We start from the raw sequence: 17,359 nt of genomic DNA, 5'->3' as shown, positions 1-17,359 counted from the left end.
ATTTAAAAGTAGTAAGAGTTGTAGCGGACCTGCAGGTTTCTGGGAGTTTGTTCCAGATATTTGGAGCATAATAACTGAACGCTGCTTTACCATGTTTAGTTCTGACTCTGGGGACAGAAAGCAGACCAGTCCCTGAAGAACTGATCAAACTATATGTAAGGCAAACTACTATTTTAAAATATGACATGACATTTGTAGATACCTTTTGAATTGCATTTTGTTAAGACATAATATGGTATGACATTTGAAATGACATTTGAAATGGTATCTATGTTATGATTTATTTTTTTTTTGTTACATAATTATCATATACTTTAAAAATGTTGATGATCATTTGACATAAAACTCAAGATGTAATCGCAATACACTTTATTTAGGTTGTTTGCCAATCTATATTAAAGAAACAATTAATGTGACAGGTTCATTTATATACAAGGTAGGTGAAAAGGCTTCCACAGCTGTTCAGTGTGGGGGGGGGGGGCTCCTCGTCAAGTCAGCTGTTCTCCTCCACAGGTATCACACCAGAAGACAAGCTGTTCAAACTCCATCCGTATGCACACTCATCACTGTCCCAGATGATGCTGATGACCATTGTCTCATTTATAAATGACAGGAGTATAACATACAGGTTTCCCAAAGAAAATATAATTTAAAGGTCACCTATTATGCAAAATCCTCTTTTTCATGTCATTTATACATCAACATGTGTCCCCTCTGTGTAAAGAGATTCTGAAAGTTTCAGGAAAAAACATTCGCTCTCTTTTTGTCCTGATCCATTTATATAAAAACCTGTCTGAAAATGACCCCCCCCCCCCTTATCACCTGAATCTCCTCCTAGAGCACCATTGTGTTCTTTTTAACCAAATATCTCTCAGAGGGACGTGGGGAGTGGCTCCTTATTTTCATCTGAAGTAACAGACAGAGAATCAGCACTTTTGAAACAGGGCTGAAACAGAGGGGATTATGGGATGCTACAATGATCTGTTTGGTGTTTAGAGCCAAACACTTCAAAGAGATGTTTTGTATATATCTGAGACCTATAATATATTGATGAAAAACAGTATAATAGGGGACCTTTAAAACAACACAAGTCAAACTATAGTATACCATAAAACTATAGTATTTAATTAAATAAACTGTTAAGGCTTTCCTTGTGATTCAGGCTACAACATGTGGTGTTCATGCAATACAGTTTATTGAATATTGGGTAGACTTTGTTATTTTTTATTTTAAACCAGTTGAGCTTCTGTCTCTCCATAAATAGGAAGAAGTACACCCCAGGGTACTGTACACATTGGTCCAGCTCCTCTTATTCAGCCTGAACACTTCACTTTTACAGCGCGGCTCTAGCCCTGCCCATGATGTGGACAGAGACAATGAGCTGATCCCTCTTAACGCTTTATTGGCTTCTGCCACAAACCTTCGCCGTCTCAAGCTGTTTATAGAGTTTATGTGTCATCTGGACGACGTGCAAACAGCTGGAGTCACTCCAGGCTCCGTGGTGACCTCTGATGGCCCTCTGCCAGAGCCACAGCTGGCCGGTGTTTTATCCCAGATGTGAAGGCACTAAGTATCAGAACATCAGGCCTGCCACAGTGAAACTGAGACCTCTTACTCATTTCAGGTGCTGGCAGCTCTTACTGTACATCTTTTTAATGTTGGGTTTTATTTGCCTAATGCCTTAGAGATTTAACAGGTTATCATGCTGATTCAAAGTATTCCTCTGGTTTTCTTTTTCTATCGTCTCCATGTTACCATAAAGTAGCCTCTGAGTGCGCTGTGAATGTTTTATTATGTAATCTATTTTCTAGCTATATTATTTCAACCAGGTCAGCAAAGTTCCAGCCTGCAGTTTTAACAGTGTTGTTTACACGTTTGTTTTAAAGGGTTCTGTGTTTTTCAGCTAATTTGGCCACAGACACATGTGACTTAAGACTAATTATAATGACCTACGAGACTCCATTCATCTTTCTACTGGAAAACAACGTCAACATTGTCAATATGCCACATGTTGAATTGCTTACTGAAGTGTAATGGTTTTTCAGACCTGCCACACTGTTTGTCATGGGGTTGCATGTTTTTTAAATAGAAGAGTAAATCTGATTCCTACATTAAACTATGTTGCTTGTATACTATACTCTGTTGCTGTTACTTAATAACATTGAATACATTTAACTCTACAGATCTTTTAAATCATTTATGTTGAAAAGAAACATTATTACATTATTTGCCAACAGATCTCACAGACATCTGCCTCATCAGTAAGTTCAGCTGCTGATCAAACATTTCACAAGAGACAACCCTGTTCCATTTCCTCTAATAAGAACCGCTATTGTTTGGCTTTGGTCAATTGTACACCAAATTATCCATTTAGTTTTGAATGGTTACCTACAATATTTATCCACATTTGCACGATTTTACAACTGCGTCATTACCTGAGAGCTTTATGTAGATCCAGTGTCAGATGTTGTTGACCACTGAACTCAAAAACAGAGCAGGTGGGGGTTGAGTGCCTTGCTCAAGGAGTCAACAGCAGTTGGGAAAATGATTGTAAAAGCTTTTGGACTTTTTTTCTAGTTGATCCAATCGTCTGAACTGAAGCATTTATTTCTGAGTTTCTCCGGGTGTTATTCTCTTAAAGGTCACCTATTATGCAGAATCCACTTTTTCATGTCTTTTATTCATAAACATGTGTCCCCTCTGTGTAAAGAGATTCTGAAAGTTTCAGGAAATAAGATTCACTCACTTTTTGTCCTGATCCATTTATATAAAAACCTGTCTGTTTGCTTGTGTAACCATTAGCCAATCACCAACCAAGGTAACACCCCCGCCCACCTTATCACCTGAATCTCCTCATATACCCCATTCACACCAACGGTGTTTCAGGGCCGGTTCGGAGCTTGAAAAGCACCGGGTTTTCCTGTTCACACCGCAGCGGAGCAGCCTCTAAGCTCCGGAATCCGGTTCGTTTCGAGCACCAAAAAGTTGTCCGTCTAGAAGCAAGAACCGCATACGTCACGCTTACGTCGGAGGGGGGCGAGATTAACCTGAGCTAACAGTTAAGGCGAGTACGGCAAATAAAAGTTGTAACAAGCAGTAGTGCTGAGCAAAGTGACTAGAACGCAACCACACACTTGTAAAAAAAAACACGCTTTATAAAGTCAGGCAACACTAACCAGGCTTCGTGTGATTCTGTTTATTTGTACCTTACTTTGACCATCCGTTCGCTGTTATTGATCATTGTGGAGAGCAGGCAGACGTTTTGTTTGTTATTATAGCAGCTATCGGATGGAATCAATACATGGGCTGCACAGGTTGTCATGTCCGACTATCACAAGTAGAATCATAATGAAAAATACGCCGGTAAAATGTGCCTGTAGAAATTGGCTTAGCAAGTAGTCAGTTTAGCTTCGGTTGCTATGCTAACATCACCCATGTTATACCAGAGCAACTTTCATAACAGCGTTGTGATGCCAAACAGCGTCAATTCAGACTGACACACATTCACTTAAGGGGAACTGGGGATATGTATCAGCTGCTTGTGTGACAGTCAGACAGTGAATACTTTAGAGCCGTGTGAGCTGAAACACATTAATAAACAATGAACCACGGCACTCTGGAGAAAAGTATAAGGTTGGAGAAGTCGTTATTTAATTTAATCTGGCTTCGTATGATTAAAAGCAACACGATCATCGACCTGACGCAGTCCCCGGCCCGTTGTTGTTGTGAGGTGAGCTCCGTTGGGGAGAAAATCAGCGACGTAAACTGTGACGTCATGACGCAGCAGCGGCAGCACCAGTCGGGCTCTGAGCGGTGTGAAAAGAGCCGGAGCTAAACCGAAGTACCGGTTCTGAACCTGAAAAGCTCTAGCACGGAGCTTGAACTGGAGTTGCGTTGGTGTGAAAGGGATACTAGAGCACCATTGTGTTCTTTTTAACCAAATATCTCTCAGAGGGGCGTGGGGAGTGGCTCCTTATTTTCATCTAAAGTAACAGACACAGAAACAGCACTTTTGAAACAGGGCTGAAACAGAGGGGATTATGGGATGCTGTTTGGTATTTGGAGCCAAACATTTCAGAGACACATTTTGTATATATCTGAGACTTATAATATATTGATGAAAAACAGTGTAACAGGGGACCTTTAAGAAATGAATTTAGCTTTGCAAATGTGTAATTGTGACTCTGCAAACTACGATCACCTCTGTGACCCCCCTCCCCCCCCCCACACACCTTCAGTGCAACGCCACGCTCAGTGGAGGAGCAGATTGAGTGGGAGCCAGTGTTAATGTAATCTTCTCTGTTTAATTAGAGTGAGCGTGGTGGGCAGCTAAACCAAACCACATTACCCGCCATCTGGTGGGGAGCAGCTCTGCTCTTACCCACCCTCACTATCATTAGCCTCTACAAGACAAGACACAAACACATACATGACAGCTATTTATTCATCCTGCCACTTTCAATACTGCCACAACTGCTTAGCATTTAGCCGCTATGCTGAGGCCACCCTCACGCTTAGACCTGTCATAAGTATATTGTTATGTAATTACAATATGTTGCACACACTGAAATGTCCACATTAAATGTTGTCAAAGACTACGAAGGCCACAAACGGCCCAACATGGGATCTCTCTAAATGACTGTTCCTCTCAGAGATTTTCACTCCATCTTTCAATAAAACCTGACCTCAAAACAGCAACCTTTAACATTTAAAAAAAGGAAAATGTATCCAAAAACAAGGAATTGATTTACACGCTGAATATTTACACCAAAAATAATAAAAGCATATTTTAAATGGAAGTCTAACAGTCTACCACCAGAGAGCAGTATGCTACCACAGCTATCAGCCTGTGCAGAGTGAGGGGAAATAATTAGCACCAGGTTTTATTTTGTCATACAAAATAATGGATATCATTGTTCAGCTGTTCTTTTATGATTTTTATAATTAGTTTACTCTATTAACTTTCCTTATGTGTCCAATGTAATATATGTGTGGTCTTATAGGGTCAAGTGTTTAAGCAGCAGTGACTCAGGTATAACTCATGACACTGGTATGCACTCATCTTTAATATTATTTACAGTTGTGATTCACTAGTTTTACCAGCAGGTAAAGGTTAACTGAGTTCATACCAAACGCAGATTAAAACTAAAGTAACGAGCCTCTTTTGAAAATATAAGAAGTAAAAAGTAGAGGTATTTGTGTTAAAAATGTAAGAAGTAAAAGTAAAAGGTTGTCAGAAAGTACTGATACCATAAAAATGTACTTAAGTACAGTAACAAAGTATTTGTACTCCACAACTTCCCACCTCTGGGCACGAGGTGTGAGATGTACTGTTCCAGAACTCACTGGCAGACAGCACAGCCATATAATCTGAGTGCTGTGTGTCCACAATGTAATTTACAAGAGACTAGATCTGATTTGTGCCTGCTTGGACATTGTAATCATGTTCTGTCATAACGCCAACATCTGTATTTGTGTGTGTGTGTGTGTGTGTGTGTGTGTGTGTGTGTGTGTGTGTGTGTGTGTGTGTGTGTGTGTGTGTGTGTGTGTGTGTGTGTGTGTGTGTGTGTGTGTGTGTGTGTGTGTGTGTGTGTGTGTGTGTGCGTTTGTGCGTGCGTGTGTATGTGTTAGATTAGTGGTCTCCATCATCATCATGCATCATGACCTGGAAAGCTTTCGCATATTGAACAAATTATTGTGTCATCATGACATTGCGAAAAACCTCAGCCATGCTTTGGCACAAATAAAGGTTTGTTCATTAGTTCTTGACCCTATACATTTGTGGTGCATTCTATTCACATTATAGGAGTAGTTTAGATCAATATTTGCATTTCACTCACAGCTGTTTGTACAGTGTGACCTATAGAGTGGCGAAGTCACGCCCACCTACTTCCGGGTAATGGGACCTTATTTCGGAAAAATTATGCATTGAAGTCAATGGGGAGAGAAAACTTATCTTTCGATCCCGTTTGAATTGTGCCATGAATTACACATATGATGTTTGTCAATCTTAAAAAATCATTTCCATGTCAAAAAAGTCACAGTTTGTCGTAAAACTGTTGAAATATAAGACTATAAAAAATACGTAACTAGAAATCCCAGAGTCGCGTAAGTGATGTCACAATTGTTTTCCTCCACCATTCAGATACCTAAGATCAGCGCAATATACATATAATCTATCTATATGGCGCTGGCTAAGATAAGATAACTTTAACAAGATGCCTGTGTGCTTAGTACCAGGTTGTTATTATACCAGCAATGGGTCTTGCTCGTTCTTTTGCTTCCCGTCTGATGAAAGGACCAGGAGTGGCTTGATCAAGTTAGCTACCTAGCTAGTAGCTAGCACGTTAGTTAGCATTACAGCCTTGTCATTTTTATTAGCCTTAACATGAAGTAACATTAAGTAACCCAAAATGTTAAACAGTAAGAGTAGTAGTCATATTTCGTGAACCCTTTGAATAGTACTGTCACCGGTGTGATCATTCTATAATACACCATTTAAGCCCGGGGGAAAATGCTAACGCTAACGTTAGCATCGGCGATCTTCTCTACTTCATGCTATCTGCACAAATGGTTGACATTAAACATTAAAACGACCAGGCAGTTCAGAGAGAATCAAAGGAAGACAGGCAGGCAGCTTTGCATGACATTCTTCAGGACGTGTTTCATTGTGGTGATAGTCAATCGTTTTGTTGACAAGACAGTAGTGACGGCCATCTTGGTGACGTGTGTTGTTGACCAGAGATGTAGTTCATTGAGCGTTTCACACAAACAAATGTGTTACTTCACAGTTTTACGACACATTTTTTTTTTTTGACTTGCAAAATTATCTTTTAAATTGACAAACATCATATGTGTAATTCGTGGCACAATTCAAACGGGATCGAAAGATAATCTTTCTCTCTCCATTGACTTCAATACATAATTTTTCCGAAATAAGGTCCCATGGAGGTCCACCGGAAGGGGAGGGAGTTCGCCACTGAATACTCTGAAGATATCATTATCTTGTTCACATTACAATGTATGTATGCTCAGCTTTTGTGTGAACATGAAGACCAATTGATGGCTCTGTTCACGACTATTACAGATTCAACCATGCTTTTATATAAGAAAACGTTTACAATTTGCCTTTCATCACTTGTCAATCACCTGACATATTAATCAATTGTTTAATGGTAAGTTCCATCTTTTACCTGAAAATGTAGAAGTTGTGATCTTTTCATCTTTATCATAAGCCAGAAACAATATCCCCTTTTATATATTCAACAGGGTTAAATAAATAGTTCAGGCATTTTATGTATTACACTTAATTTATTTTGTTGTTGACAATGTGTTAATCTGTATGTTGCATTTGAAGCTGGAGCCAGTAATAATTCAGCATTAAGGCAAGAACCACAGGAAACAGCTAGCCTGGCTCTGTCTTATGTAAAATAACTCACCTACCAAAATCCCCCATGAAACAACACTTTTGTATTTTTCACTTATGTTATTGTAATGAGAGAACCTAATATAACATGTTTACCAGTGAGCGTAAGAGGTAATGGTAGGCAGATGTTGTTACGTAAAGTATGGACACAACCAGGTTATTATGCTTAGCTAACTGGCTGCTGAATGTAGCTTAATTCATATAATGATAGGAGTGATTTCAGATAACATTCAGTAGAAAAGTCAAATTTTAGTTTAGTTTAAAGGTCCCCTATTATACTGTTATACTTTCATGACTTTATTTAAGGTCTCAGATATATACAAAACATGTCTCTGAAGTGTTTGCCTCGAAATACCAAACAGATCGTGCATTGTAGCATCCCATAATCCCCTCTGTTTCAGCCCTGTTTCAAAAGTGCTGATTCTGTGTCTGTTACTTTAGATGAAAATAAGGAGCCACTCCCCACGCCCCTCTGAGAGATATTTGGTTAAAAAGAACACAATGGTGCTCTAGGAGGAGATTCAGGTGATAAGGGGGGGTGTTACCTTGGTCGGTTATTGGCTAATGGTTACACAAGCCAACAAATCGTTATGACATCATAAAGTGTCCAAAATCTGATCAGCTCATTTTCAGACAGGTTTTTATATAAATGGATCAGGACAAAAAGTGAGTAAATCTTTTTTAATGAAACTTTCAGAATCTCTTTACACAGAGGGGACACATGTGTATAAAAGACAGGAAAAAGTGGATTTTGCATAATAGGTGACCTTTAAAACAAACATTTTAGGCCTAGACATTTGGAATTTGACGGGTGGTTTTAATAGGTATACTCAAACTTGTGTGATTGTGCGGTGGTGCTCTGTCAGACAAGAAAATTGCATTTTGATTGTGCCTTTAACATGCTCCACTTTGCCCTCTAACTGTGGGCCCAAGCCTTAATGGCGGCCTCCGCGGGGGGGGTCACGGCCAAAAGCGTAGATGGCACAACTCTCCTGACAGCCCACACATTAATGAGTCAGGTTTAAATGGCTTGGTGGGCTGGACTGTGTCAAAAAGCCGTTGAGGCAAATGTTGCCCTAACTTTGAAAAGAAGCTTCCCTCCCTTCTGCTCAGTTCTACCCTACTGTGGGATTTCAGAGCCGGGATGGAGAGACTGCATCTGATGTTCAAGGTCTGGACTCTGAGAGAGGCACACAGACAAATGGCTGAGATAAGAGCGGAGCTGATCAGATCTCAGTACAGCAAACAGGGAGAGCTTCCCCTGTGAGGAGGGATGGAAGCAGCTCCAAACTGGGCTGCAGCCAGCCTCTCCACAGTGGACTCCATGAATAAATGAATGAATGCAGTGCCTATGGGGCGTCTGTGACACCAAGGTCGCAGACTGTTATTGTTGTTGTTGGAGGGCTTTCCTCATGAAATTTAGATTCCTCACAAAAGATCATTATAATAGCTTATGTTCATATTTTCTGTCTTGTCAGTGACTCAATTTATTAACTTAAGTGAACGTTTATTGGCCTTGATAACTTTGTGGCGGTTTTATATAATATCAAGTGATATATGGTGCTCTCACTATCATTTTTGTGTTTTAGTAGTGTTTATCTTTTTTTAATGTTTTTTCTTTAACAGGATGAGTGAGGGTAAAATGACATTACATTTAAGACTTCATGACACCAAGAAATCAACTGGCAACAAAACCTGACCCAAATGAGATAGTACCAAATAAGACTTCATCCCCACTCATTTTTTCAAAACAAACAAACACTGACCAAACCTCCCCTGCTCCCTCCCACATGCCTCCCTTCCCAAACCAACACAAACACAAACACACACTCACACACTCACACGACAAACTCGCTTGAGATGTTTAAAGTGTTCCCCAATATGTCCAGTTTTAGTAGTGTTTATCAACTGTAGTTTCAACTTCATGATCATTTTGGAGGATTTTGGTGCTGTTAATTTGTACTGTGCTATAATGAGTATTTTAGTTATTTAATTTAATATTAGAAATAAAACATCCAAGTATGAATAGGGCTGTAGCAAGGACTGATTATTTTAATTATCAAGTAATACGTTAAATATTCATTTATATAATTTTTGTTCTTAGATGTCAGAAAATCATGAAAATTGTCCTGCACAGTTTCCAAAGAGCTACAGTTGACATCTTCAAATTGCTTAGTTGCAAATTGCTTTGTTCAATCAACTGCAGACTATATCATTAAATTACGTTATTATAAACTAAGAGAACATTGGGCCCGTTTGCTTGATAAATGTCTTCAAAATAAGGCAAGTCTTTTTAGACCTACATAAAAAACAGAACAGCATCACAAAAACGACTGTGTGTTGCAGGACTGTATTAGACTGAATGACTCTTAAGCTACAGGTGTAACTCATACACTGAGAACATACTTATTATATTCATAAGCAACCACAACAAGTAAGGACCAGACAATTATAGATTACTGTTATAATACTTAAGAACAGTGTTAAAGAATATCTACAAAAGGATAACTACACAACATTAACTTCTTGTGTGACTAAAATACTTAGCCAAGGCACATTTTTCATATCTGGGACTATATATTAAACGTCAAAACATTTTGATGGAGGATAAATAACCATTTGCTTGAAGAACCGATCACTTACATGCATGTCCTTGAATGAAAATGCCCTTATTCTTTGCCCATTGATTTCTAACAAAGTGAATTAAGTGAATGGCAGCTCTGTGAACCACTTTTGACTCTCTGGGAGAATACATTTCACCAGAAGAGGGAGACAACAAGTCCCAGGAAGAGATGCAGCTGTGTTCTTCATTTTGCTTCTGCAGAAGAACAATTGAGTCCATTGCTAATATTATCAAACATTATAAACTTCACAAACCCCAGTGTTACTCATTTCAGATGCTGCTCTTTCACGTTCAATTAATGCAAATACTGCATTGGTCATTTCTCCATGTTTGATTTCCAAATATTTCCATGGCACCTGTTACATGAGTGGAACAGATCTGAGCCATTTCTCAGATTTGGCCTTGACAGTTGGACAAGGAGGAATTTTCTTCCTGGCATTTTTTCCCATCACCTGGACTCTGACTCATCCCGCGCCATGCATATAGGAGATACATAAACAACCTTTGTCTTACATATTATTTAACCTACAAGGATTAAATAAGTAATTTCATTTCATTTGAATAAATCAATAATTCGTCTGAGAGGCGACGTGAAGACAGGCTTTGATCTCCCTCAAATAAGCCTCTCACCTTTTTCAAAGAGCACATCTCAGTTATTAATTATTCTTACTATTCTTAGAGTTAATGATTCCTTTATGCTGCCACTCACGCTTCCTTTTTCATAGCACTTAAAACAAAGATGACATTTTAAATACAGAAAAGGAATATTGAAAGCGTATGACTGCGAGCAGTGGAGAGGGAGAAAGTCTCATCTGTCAGCGAGCAGACAGAAAACATTCATTTTGTTTCTGAGTGTTGAGAGATGATAGCTTTGGATTCCAAATGACGGGGATTGACATGATATGAGACTTTCAACAATCTGCAATAATGACCTTTTCACCGAACCTACAAACTGTCAGGTAATAAAATGTCTCAGGTGCAAATGGCCAATCTTTTGGCACGGGTAAAAAGGGTAACCAAGCAACACCCGGTGTCCTATCAATAGTTAAGCTTGGAGGTATCTCTGGAGATGCTCCCCCCCTACAAAGACCTGGTTCAGCCTGCTTCAACAGGCCCCGTGACCCCCCCTGGACGAACAACAGCCTCATTCTCTGCTCCACTGCTGACCTCATTGTCTCTTTGTGAAGGGAAAATCCAGAGTTGCATTCTGTTAAATGGTGCATCCACTGCGAGAGGGACACAGCTCTCTACCTCCAGCTCAGGCCTGCAGATGAGCACGGACACCGCTGCCTTTTCCTCAGGACTGTACGACGGGAAAACATGGTAAGAAAGGGAGACTAAATATTCACTACATTTAGACATCTGTCTAATGTATGCAATCCTGACACCTCTTTACTTTCACCATCACAATGTACAGTAACAGCTGATGATACACATGTAGCGTTAACTTCAAACTTGTAACACACATGTTCCTGTCACTGGTTTATTTTTAAATGATTCATGTTCATCCTACAATGACACACCTGCATGGAATGTGTCAAGTGTTCTTTTGCATTATAAGCAACTGATGCTAATTCCAAATGTAAAATGATATGTTTAGCTACACCCTAGAGCTAATACAAGAGAGCAGATGGTGTGGCTTTTATTTAGGAGGATTGTGTACTGTAACATGATAATACCAAGTCTGCATCTCACGTCGATGAAGAGCTTTTTTATAATTACTGTAATATTCTCAATATGTTGCTTTTAGAAACAGCTGCTCGTTGAGGAGTAATCCCAACCAAAACACTCTCACTCCAGAGAGAAACAACTTTTTTTGATAACAAGTATTGTGTAGCATGTGTTGTACAAGACCCAAAACAGACACCCCAAGACTTTAGCATGCTCATTTCTATCATGCATGTTGAGGAGATATAGTGAACACACCTGTAGCTCTGACTCCATACATCCGGAGTGCGCAGTTTACTTAACTCCTAATTAAATCTGACAGAGTCAAGTGCACTGTGTCTGAGGAGCAGATGTTCAGCGGGTAGTTTATTTTGCAAGTAAGCATATTTCAAGGTTCAAGGTGCAAAAAACTTTAACAAAACAAGCTGTTATCAGGTCTGACTGGCTAACTTGACTTATTTTAGAGTTTTGATGGAGACACATTATCAGTGATTGAGAACCCGGCAGCTGTCAGCCATCCCTTCCATTCAGAGAAAGCTGCAGGAGTGACGGAGCCCAAGGGAGTGCAGGGCTGGTTGAAAGGGATTCACCCGACGACTCACGGTAAGCTCCAGTGGTGCACCCCCCGATGGGCGACAGTCTACAACAGCAGTCGTGCATCACCAGTACAAAAACAAAAGACTTTGCACTGAATACAATCCTTTACACTTCATTGATAAGAAATAAAGCTTTTGGATCGAAATGTCACAGTATAGATTTGCTTTTCAACTCTTAAGTGTTGTGCAGTATAGAGAATATAGCTTATCAATAATCTAGTCCTGTTTGTTAATGTTCTATATACTGAATGTAACCGTTGACATTTAGTTATTTCTCTCAGGTTTAGCAGGCATTATGAAAGGTCTTAATTGTTTCTTTACAGCTCAGAGGCTAGTGAGGCTGCTGGCGGCAGTGTGTGCTGTCGGACTCTTGGGAGGCTTGGCTGTAGGTGTCTGGTTTCTTGGTGAGTCATTGTGCTGAGATAGAATCAGTAAATTAGCTTAACTGTAACCAGGAAAAAAGTACAACATGTCTTGTAACAGCTACTCAAGCTTCAGAGCTTGGCAGATTTTTAAGGGTGTTTATTATCAGCATTTGACAGGACTGAAAATGTGTATATGAAGGTGCAACTAAAATGATCTTAAAAGATTGTAGTTGAAGGCTACAACCTTCTCTTATTTGAGAGGCTTTTAAAACTAGCAAATGTTTTTTCTAATGAACAGAACTCCTATTTGTGAAAGTATTTCATTACATCATTTACTTCAGGGTAAAATGTGCTGCTGTACCACACAGGGTTTGTCTGTTCTGAGGTTCTAATTCAGAACATCTGTTAACATTTAGTCGAAACAATACACTTCATTTTTGCTCTGTCAGTGGCTTATTAAAAGTCTGATTACCTACATCTTCATCTAGTCAAACTTCTGCTGAAGCCTTCCTACTCCCAAAGTCCAGTGGGACTTGGGGACACAAAGGAGACGTCTTTCTGCAACGTAACAGAAGATATTTCTATCTCTGACCCCAGGAAAGGTCTGTGTTTCCTCCCCTTTTCATCCATGAATTAAATACTGCAGAATGTGTGCTGGCTGATGCTTTGATTTTTTGTTTAATAGCTGTGAAATGATCAATCAATAACGTCATCTTGTTGTTCACTCTTGAGACAGGCCCATTGACTGACATGAAAACATCACTCATAACAATCTCCTTGACTGTATTAGCATAGATACTTGTGTTTTTCCTAATCATTCCCCACTTATAAAAGAGGCTCGTTCATTACTGTTGCCTGAGAGCTTGTCTCTGGAGGGATTTTCAATCAATCAGGTTCAGTGTTTTACAGAATCAGCCCGGAGAACTCCCTGCTGGAGATCCAGCTGGGGAAGCTGCCCACCTGGCTGCCAGTGTGCTACGAGAGGTGGAACTCTTCACTGGGAACGCTGGTCTGCAGACAGCTCGGCTATTTGAGGTTTTTCACTTTGGACATAATCGTACACCCTTAACACTGATTGGGACTGCAGCTCCCACTCATTAATTTATAGTTTTAATCTAAGCCAGCTATGCCAAGGTTGAAGTCCCAGCTTATTTATGATTTTCCAATACCTCATTTGCAAATTTGCCTCAATGAGTCTAAATGATCTGAACACTCATTCCCACCATTTTTGCATATGTTCTCTTACCAGACTGACCAAGCATAAAGGAGTGAATCTAACTGATATCGGGCCAAACTTTACTGATGGCTTTATACAAATTACCTCGGAGCACAAGAGCAATCTGGAAAATATGTGGGAATTCAGGTAAGGCAATTTGTCTGAGGACATCATACTGGTAATGAAGCAGAAAGCTACTGCATAATAATTATGCATCATTAGTTACACAATTTATTTTCATTTAGGGGGAACTGCATCACAGGGAAGGTTATCGCTTTGCAATGTTTCGGTGAGCAAATGAACCTAACTTTTTGTGTGTGATTTTAAATCCAACACCCTGAAGTTCCATTATAACAATAAAGCTTGTGAATGCTGTCATTTGCTGTTGTGCTTTCTGACCAATCCAACTCCTTGATGAATGGATCTCTGTTTAGAGTGTGGGACAAGAGCGAAACTGCCCAGGATAATCGGGGGGGTCGAGGCCACGCTGGGCAGGTGGCCCTGGCAGGTCAGCCTCTACTACAGCAACCGTCACACCTGCGGAGGCTCCATCATCACCAGTCAATGGGTAGTCACAGCTGCCCATTGTGTGCACAAGTAAGACAGCTGACCTTACAGCACTTAAAGGGCCGGGGCTACGGACTAGAAGGAGAATAATCAGTCATTAACAGCTGCGCCTCACTGGACACATGACGGTTCTTATCAGTGTCTTCTTCCTTGTTTCTTTTCTCAAATGTCAGCTACAGGCTACCTCAGGTGTCCAGTTGGGTGGTCTACGCTGGTATTGTCACCCGCAGCTCTGCGAAAATGGCTCAGCACACAGGATATGCGGTGGAGAAGATCATTTACAACAAGAACTATAACCACAGGAGCCACGACAGTGATATAGCACTTATGAAACTGCGGACACCTTTAAATTTCTCAGGTCAGTCTGTGAGGCTCTTTGAAACCTTTGAACACAAAAGAGATAGCGGTGCTTCAAACACACAACAAAATGTCAATGCTTCGACCTCAGTTTACTGTTGATTTTCTTATCCTGACAAATTTCAGGAAACAAGCCTCTGTTGAACCATAAAAGGGTATCAATTATCTCGAAATTATTAGATCTACTCCTTCCTCATTTAAAAATCCCGAATCAATGAATGTGCAAATATTTGTACTTTCCAAAGTTTAACCACTTGACAAAATGTCTACTACTTCACTGAGAATCTATTTACAGTTTAAGTGTACTGGAGGCCTGAAGTTTTAACACCACATTCCTGTAAATTGCATATTGGACAACGATCGGCTTCCATTTTATGAAATCTTTCCTGTCTGTACAAGTTTTAAATTGAGATTTAAGGTGAGCACAGAGAGACTTTCCCCATGGAGTGGATACAACAGCCTTCGAGTGTCAAACTCTGCACATTCATCATTCTGCATAACCAAGGGAAGCGACAACATGAGAAAAATAGTATTTCAAGTTGAGGAAGACTTATGGGACCTATTTAACAATGGCTTGTGTACCCAAACATATTTGCAGTAAAGGGAAACTTGAGGGAGCCTATTACAAGACAAAACCCCAACAGGGGGAAATAAATCCAGTCTAGGTCTCTCAAACAGTGTTGAATAAAAAGCCATTACAACTACAAAACATATCTGAATAAAAGAAAATCATAAACCAAGTTATCATGTTCCAGCCTGTCAGAATAATTATGTAAATTATTCTGACACCAGATACAATTAGGCCCATCTGCTTGCCTCAGTACGACTATGATCTTCCAGGAGGAACACAGTGCTGGATCTCTGGATGGGGATACACACAGCCTGACGGTGGTGAGGCACTACTGCTCTAAAAATAATTTACATCTACTGCAAGTCTAATTCACACATGATGACAGAGTGTGCCAGGTGTATTGACAGAGCAGCATTAAACCTGTGTCTTCTCGCTCAGTTCACTCACCTGACACCCTGAAAGAGGCGCCTGTTCCCATAATAAGCACAAAGAACTGCAACAGCTCCTGCATGTACAATGGAGAGATCACACCACGGATGCTTTGTGCAGGATACACAGAGGGAAAAGTGGATGCATGCCAGGTCAGAGTTATGTTTTGAACACTGGCTTGCAGAGGCGTTTTAAAGATTCATCCTCTTTTATGTGACTTGTTTACGGTAAAACCCTGGCATGATGAAAGCTGGGTGAGTTTAGTGTTTGTGTCTACCTCTCCAGGGGGACAGTGGGGGTCCTCTGGTTTGCCAGGATGAAAATGTATGGAGGCTGGTAGGGGTCGTCAGCTGGGGGACAGGCTGTGCTGAGCCCAACCATCCAGGGGTTTACACCAACGTTGCTGAATTCTTGGGCTGGATCTACGACATGATTGAGGTAAACAGACTTTTTAGATGTGCGAATAATCTGCAAATTATTTCCCCAACAAATGAATTAGTCTAGAAGTGTCCTAGTGTCTAAGGTGACATTGTCAACATGCTTCTCTTTTTTTTTTTACCAACAAAGATGCCTATTTAACTATCATATAAGACAAAAGAAAAATAAGAGAATCATTTCATTTAGGAAGCTGGAACTGGCAAATGTTCAACATTATTATTAGGTAAGGTAATACATTAAGAAACTAATTGTTGAATAATAATATATTGCTTTTGTTTATCAACTAATTGGTTAATCAACTAATCGTTGCAGCTCAGTAGTAGCAGTAGGCCCACATCAGATATATAAATAATCACCTTTGTGTTCATTTTACTGCCACGTAAGTACTTTTAATGTTGATACTGCATTGCTGAGGACGCTTCTATTACTAATTGTACTTAATGCTGGATTTTTACTTGAATTGGAGTTTTCAAAATGCTATTTTTGCTTAATAGATGAGGATATTTGTTAGTATACTCCACTCAAGTCATATCAGTCAATAATCAATTGTATACACTGCCAGCATTGAGATATTGTAGTATCGGCATCTAGAAAATAACAGTAAACTGTAGAAGTACAGTTAATAAACCGCTTGCTTATAATGACTCTTTGTTTTTGCAGACTTACTGAGGGCTGAGGGAGGGTCAGAAAGAAGAAGCAAAGGATGCTGTTGATGTTTGAGACATTTGAAAAACAGAGTTGATATTTTTACTTTAAATGTCCGTTGTATTATGTACACATTAAGACAATCAAAAGACATTATGCATATTTACGTAAATGTTTGTATGTATTGAATATAAATTATGTGTCTTATTAAACTGTGTCCTTTGTGATTACTGAGCTGCAACTCTGCCTCTGACCACCAGGCGGCTTCTGAGTAACCAGTTTCCATAGCAACTAACAACATTAGCTAAGACACGTTAGCTGTTTCACAGACTTGAACTAACCAAAGTGTGTTTTATTTATCTTTGTTTCACATTTGGAGCCTAATTCAATAGCACAACTAATTTATTATACTGTAAACAAGCTGTTTGTTCTAAATTCAACTATTTAACACTCACTAG

The 17,359-nt window shown here is 39.7% G+C and overlaps 1 protein-coding gene across 1 annotated transcript; it reads left to right on the top strand.

Annotated features, from left to right (window-relative positions):
* Positions 1-11,175: 11,175 nt before the first annotated feature.
* Positions 11,176-17,064, top strand: tmprss5 (transmembrane serine protease 5). The gene is made up of 13 exons (XM_034113272.1): positions 11,176-11,372; positions 12,182-12,320; positions 12,637-12,717; positions 13,167-13,280; positions 13,578-13,713; positions 13,928-14,041; positions 14,140-14,183; positions 14,329-14,491; positions 14,635-14,819; positions 15,611-15,709; positions 15,828-15,970; positions 16,104-16,256; positions 16,917-17,064. The coding sequence occupies exons 1-13, from the start codon at positions 11,370-11,372 to the stop codon at positions 16,923-16,925; spliced, it is 1,383 nt and encodes a 460-aa protein (XP_033969163.1). The 5' UTR covers positions 11,176-11,369; the 3' UTR covers positions 16,926-17,064.
* The last annotated feature ends 295 nt before the right edge of the window (positions 17,065-17,359 follow it).

The sequence above is a fragment of the Trematomus bernacchii genome, unplaced genomic scaffold (assembly GCF_902827165.1).
Source record: "Trematomus bernacchii unplaced genomic scaffold, fTreBer1.1, whole genome shotgun sequence".
NCBI lineage: Eukaryota > Metazoa > Chordata > Actinopteri > Perciformes > Nototheniidae > Trematomus > Trematomus bernacchii.
This window is presented reverse-complemented; position numbering and strand designations above follow the sequence as displayed.

Bases quoted from the DNA above. Each gene is read 5' to 3' on its own strand.
- tmprss5 (XM_034113272.1), top strand. The intron at 14,184-14,328 runs GTGAGCAAATGA...ATCTCTGTTTAG, and splicing joins TATCGCTTTGCAATGTTTCG to AGTGTGGGACAAGAGCGAAA. The intron at 14,492-14,634 runs GTAAGACAGCTG...CTCAAATGTCAG, and splicing joins GCTGCCCATTGTGTGCACAA to CTACAGGCTACCTCAGGTGT.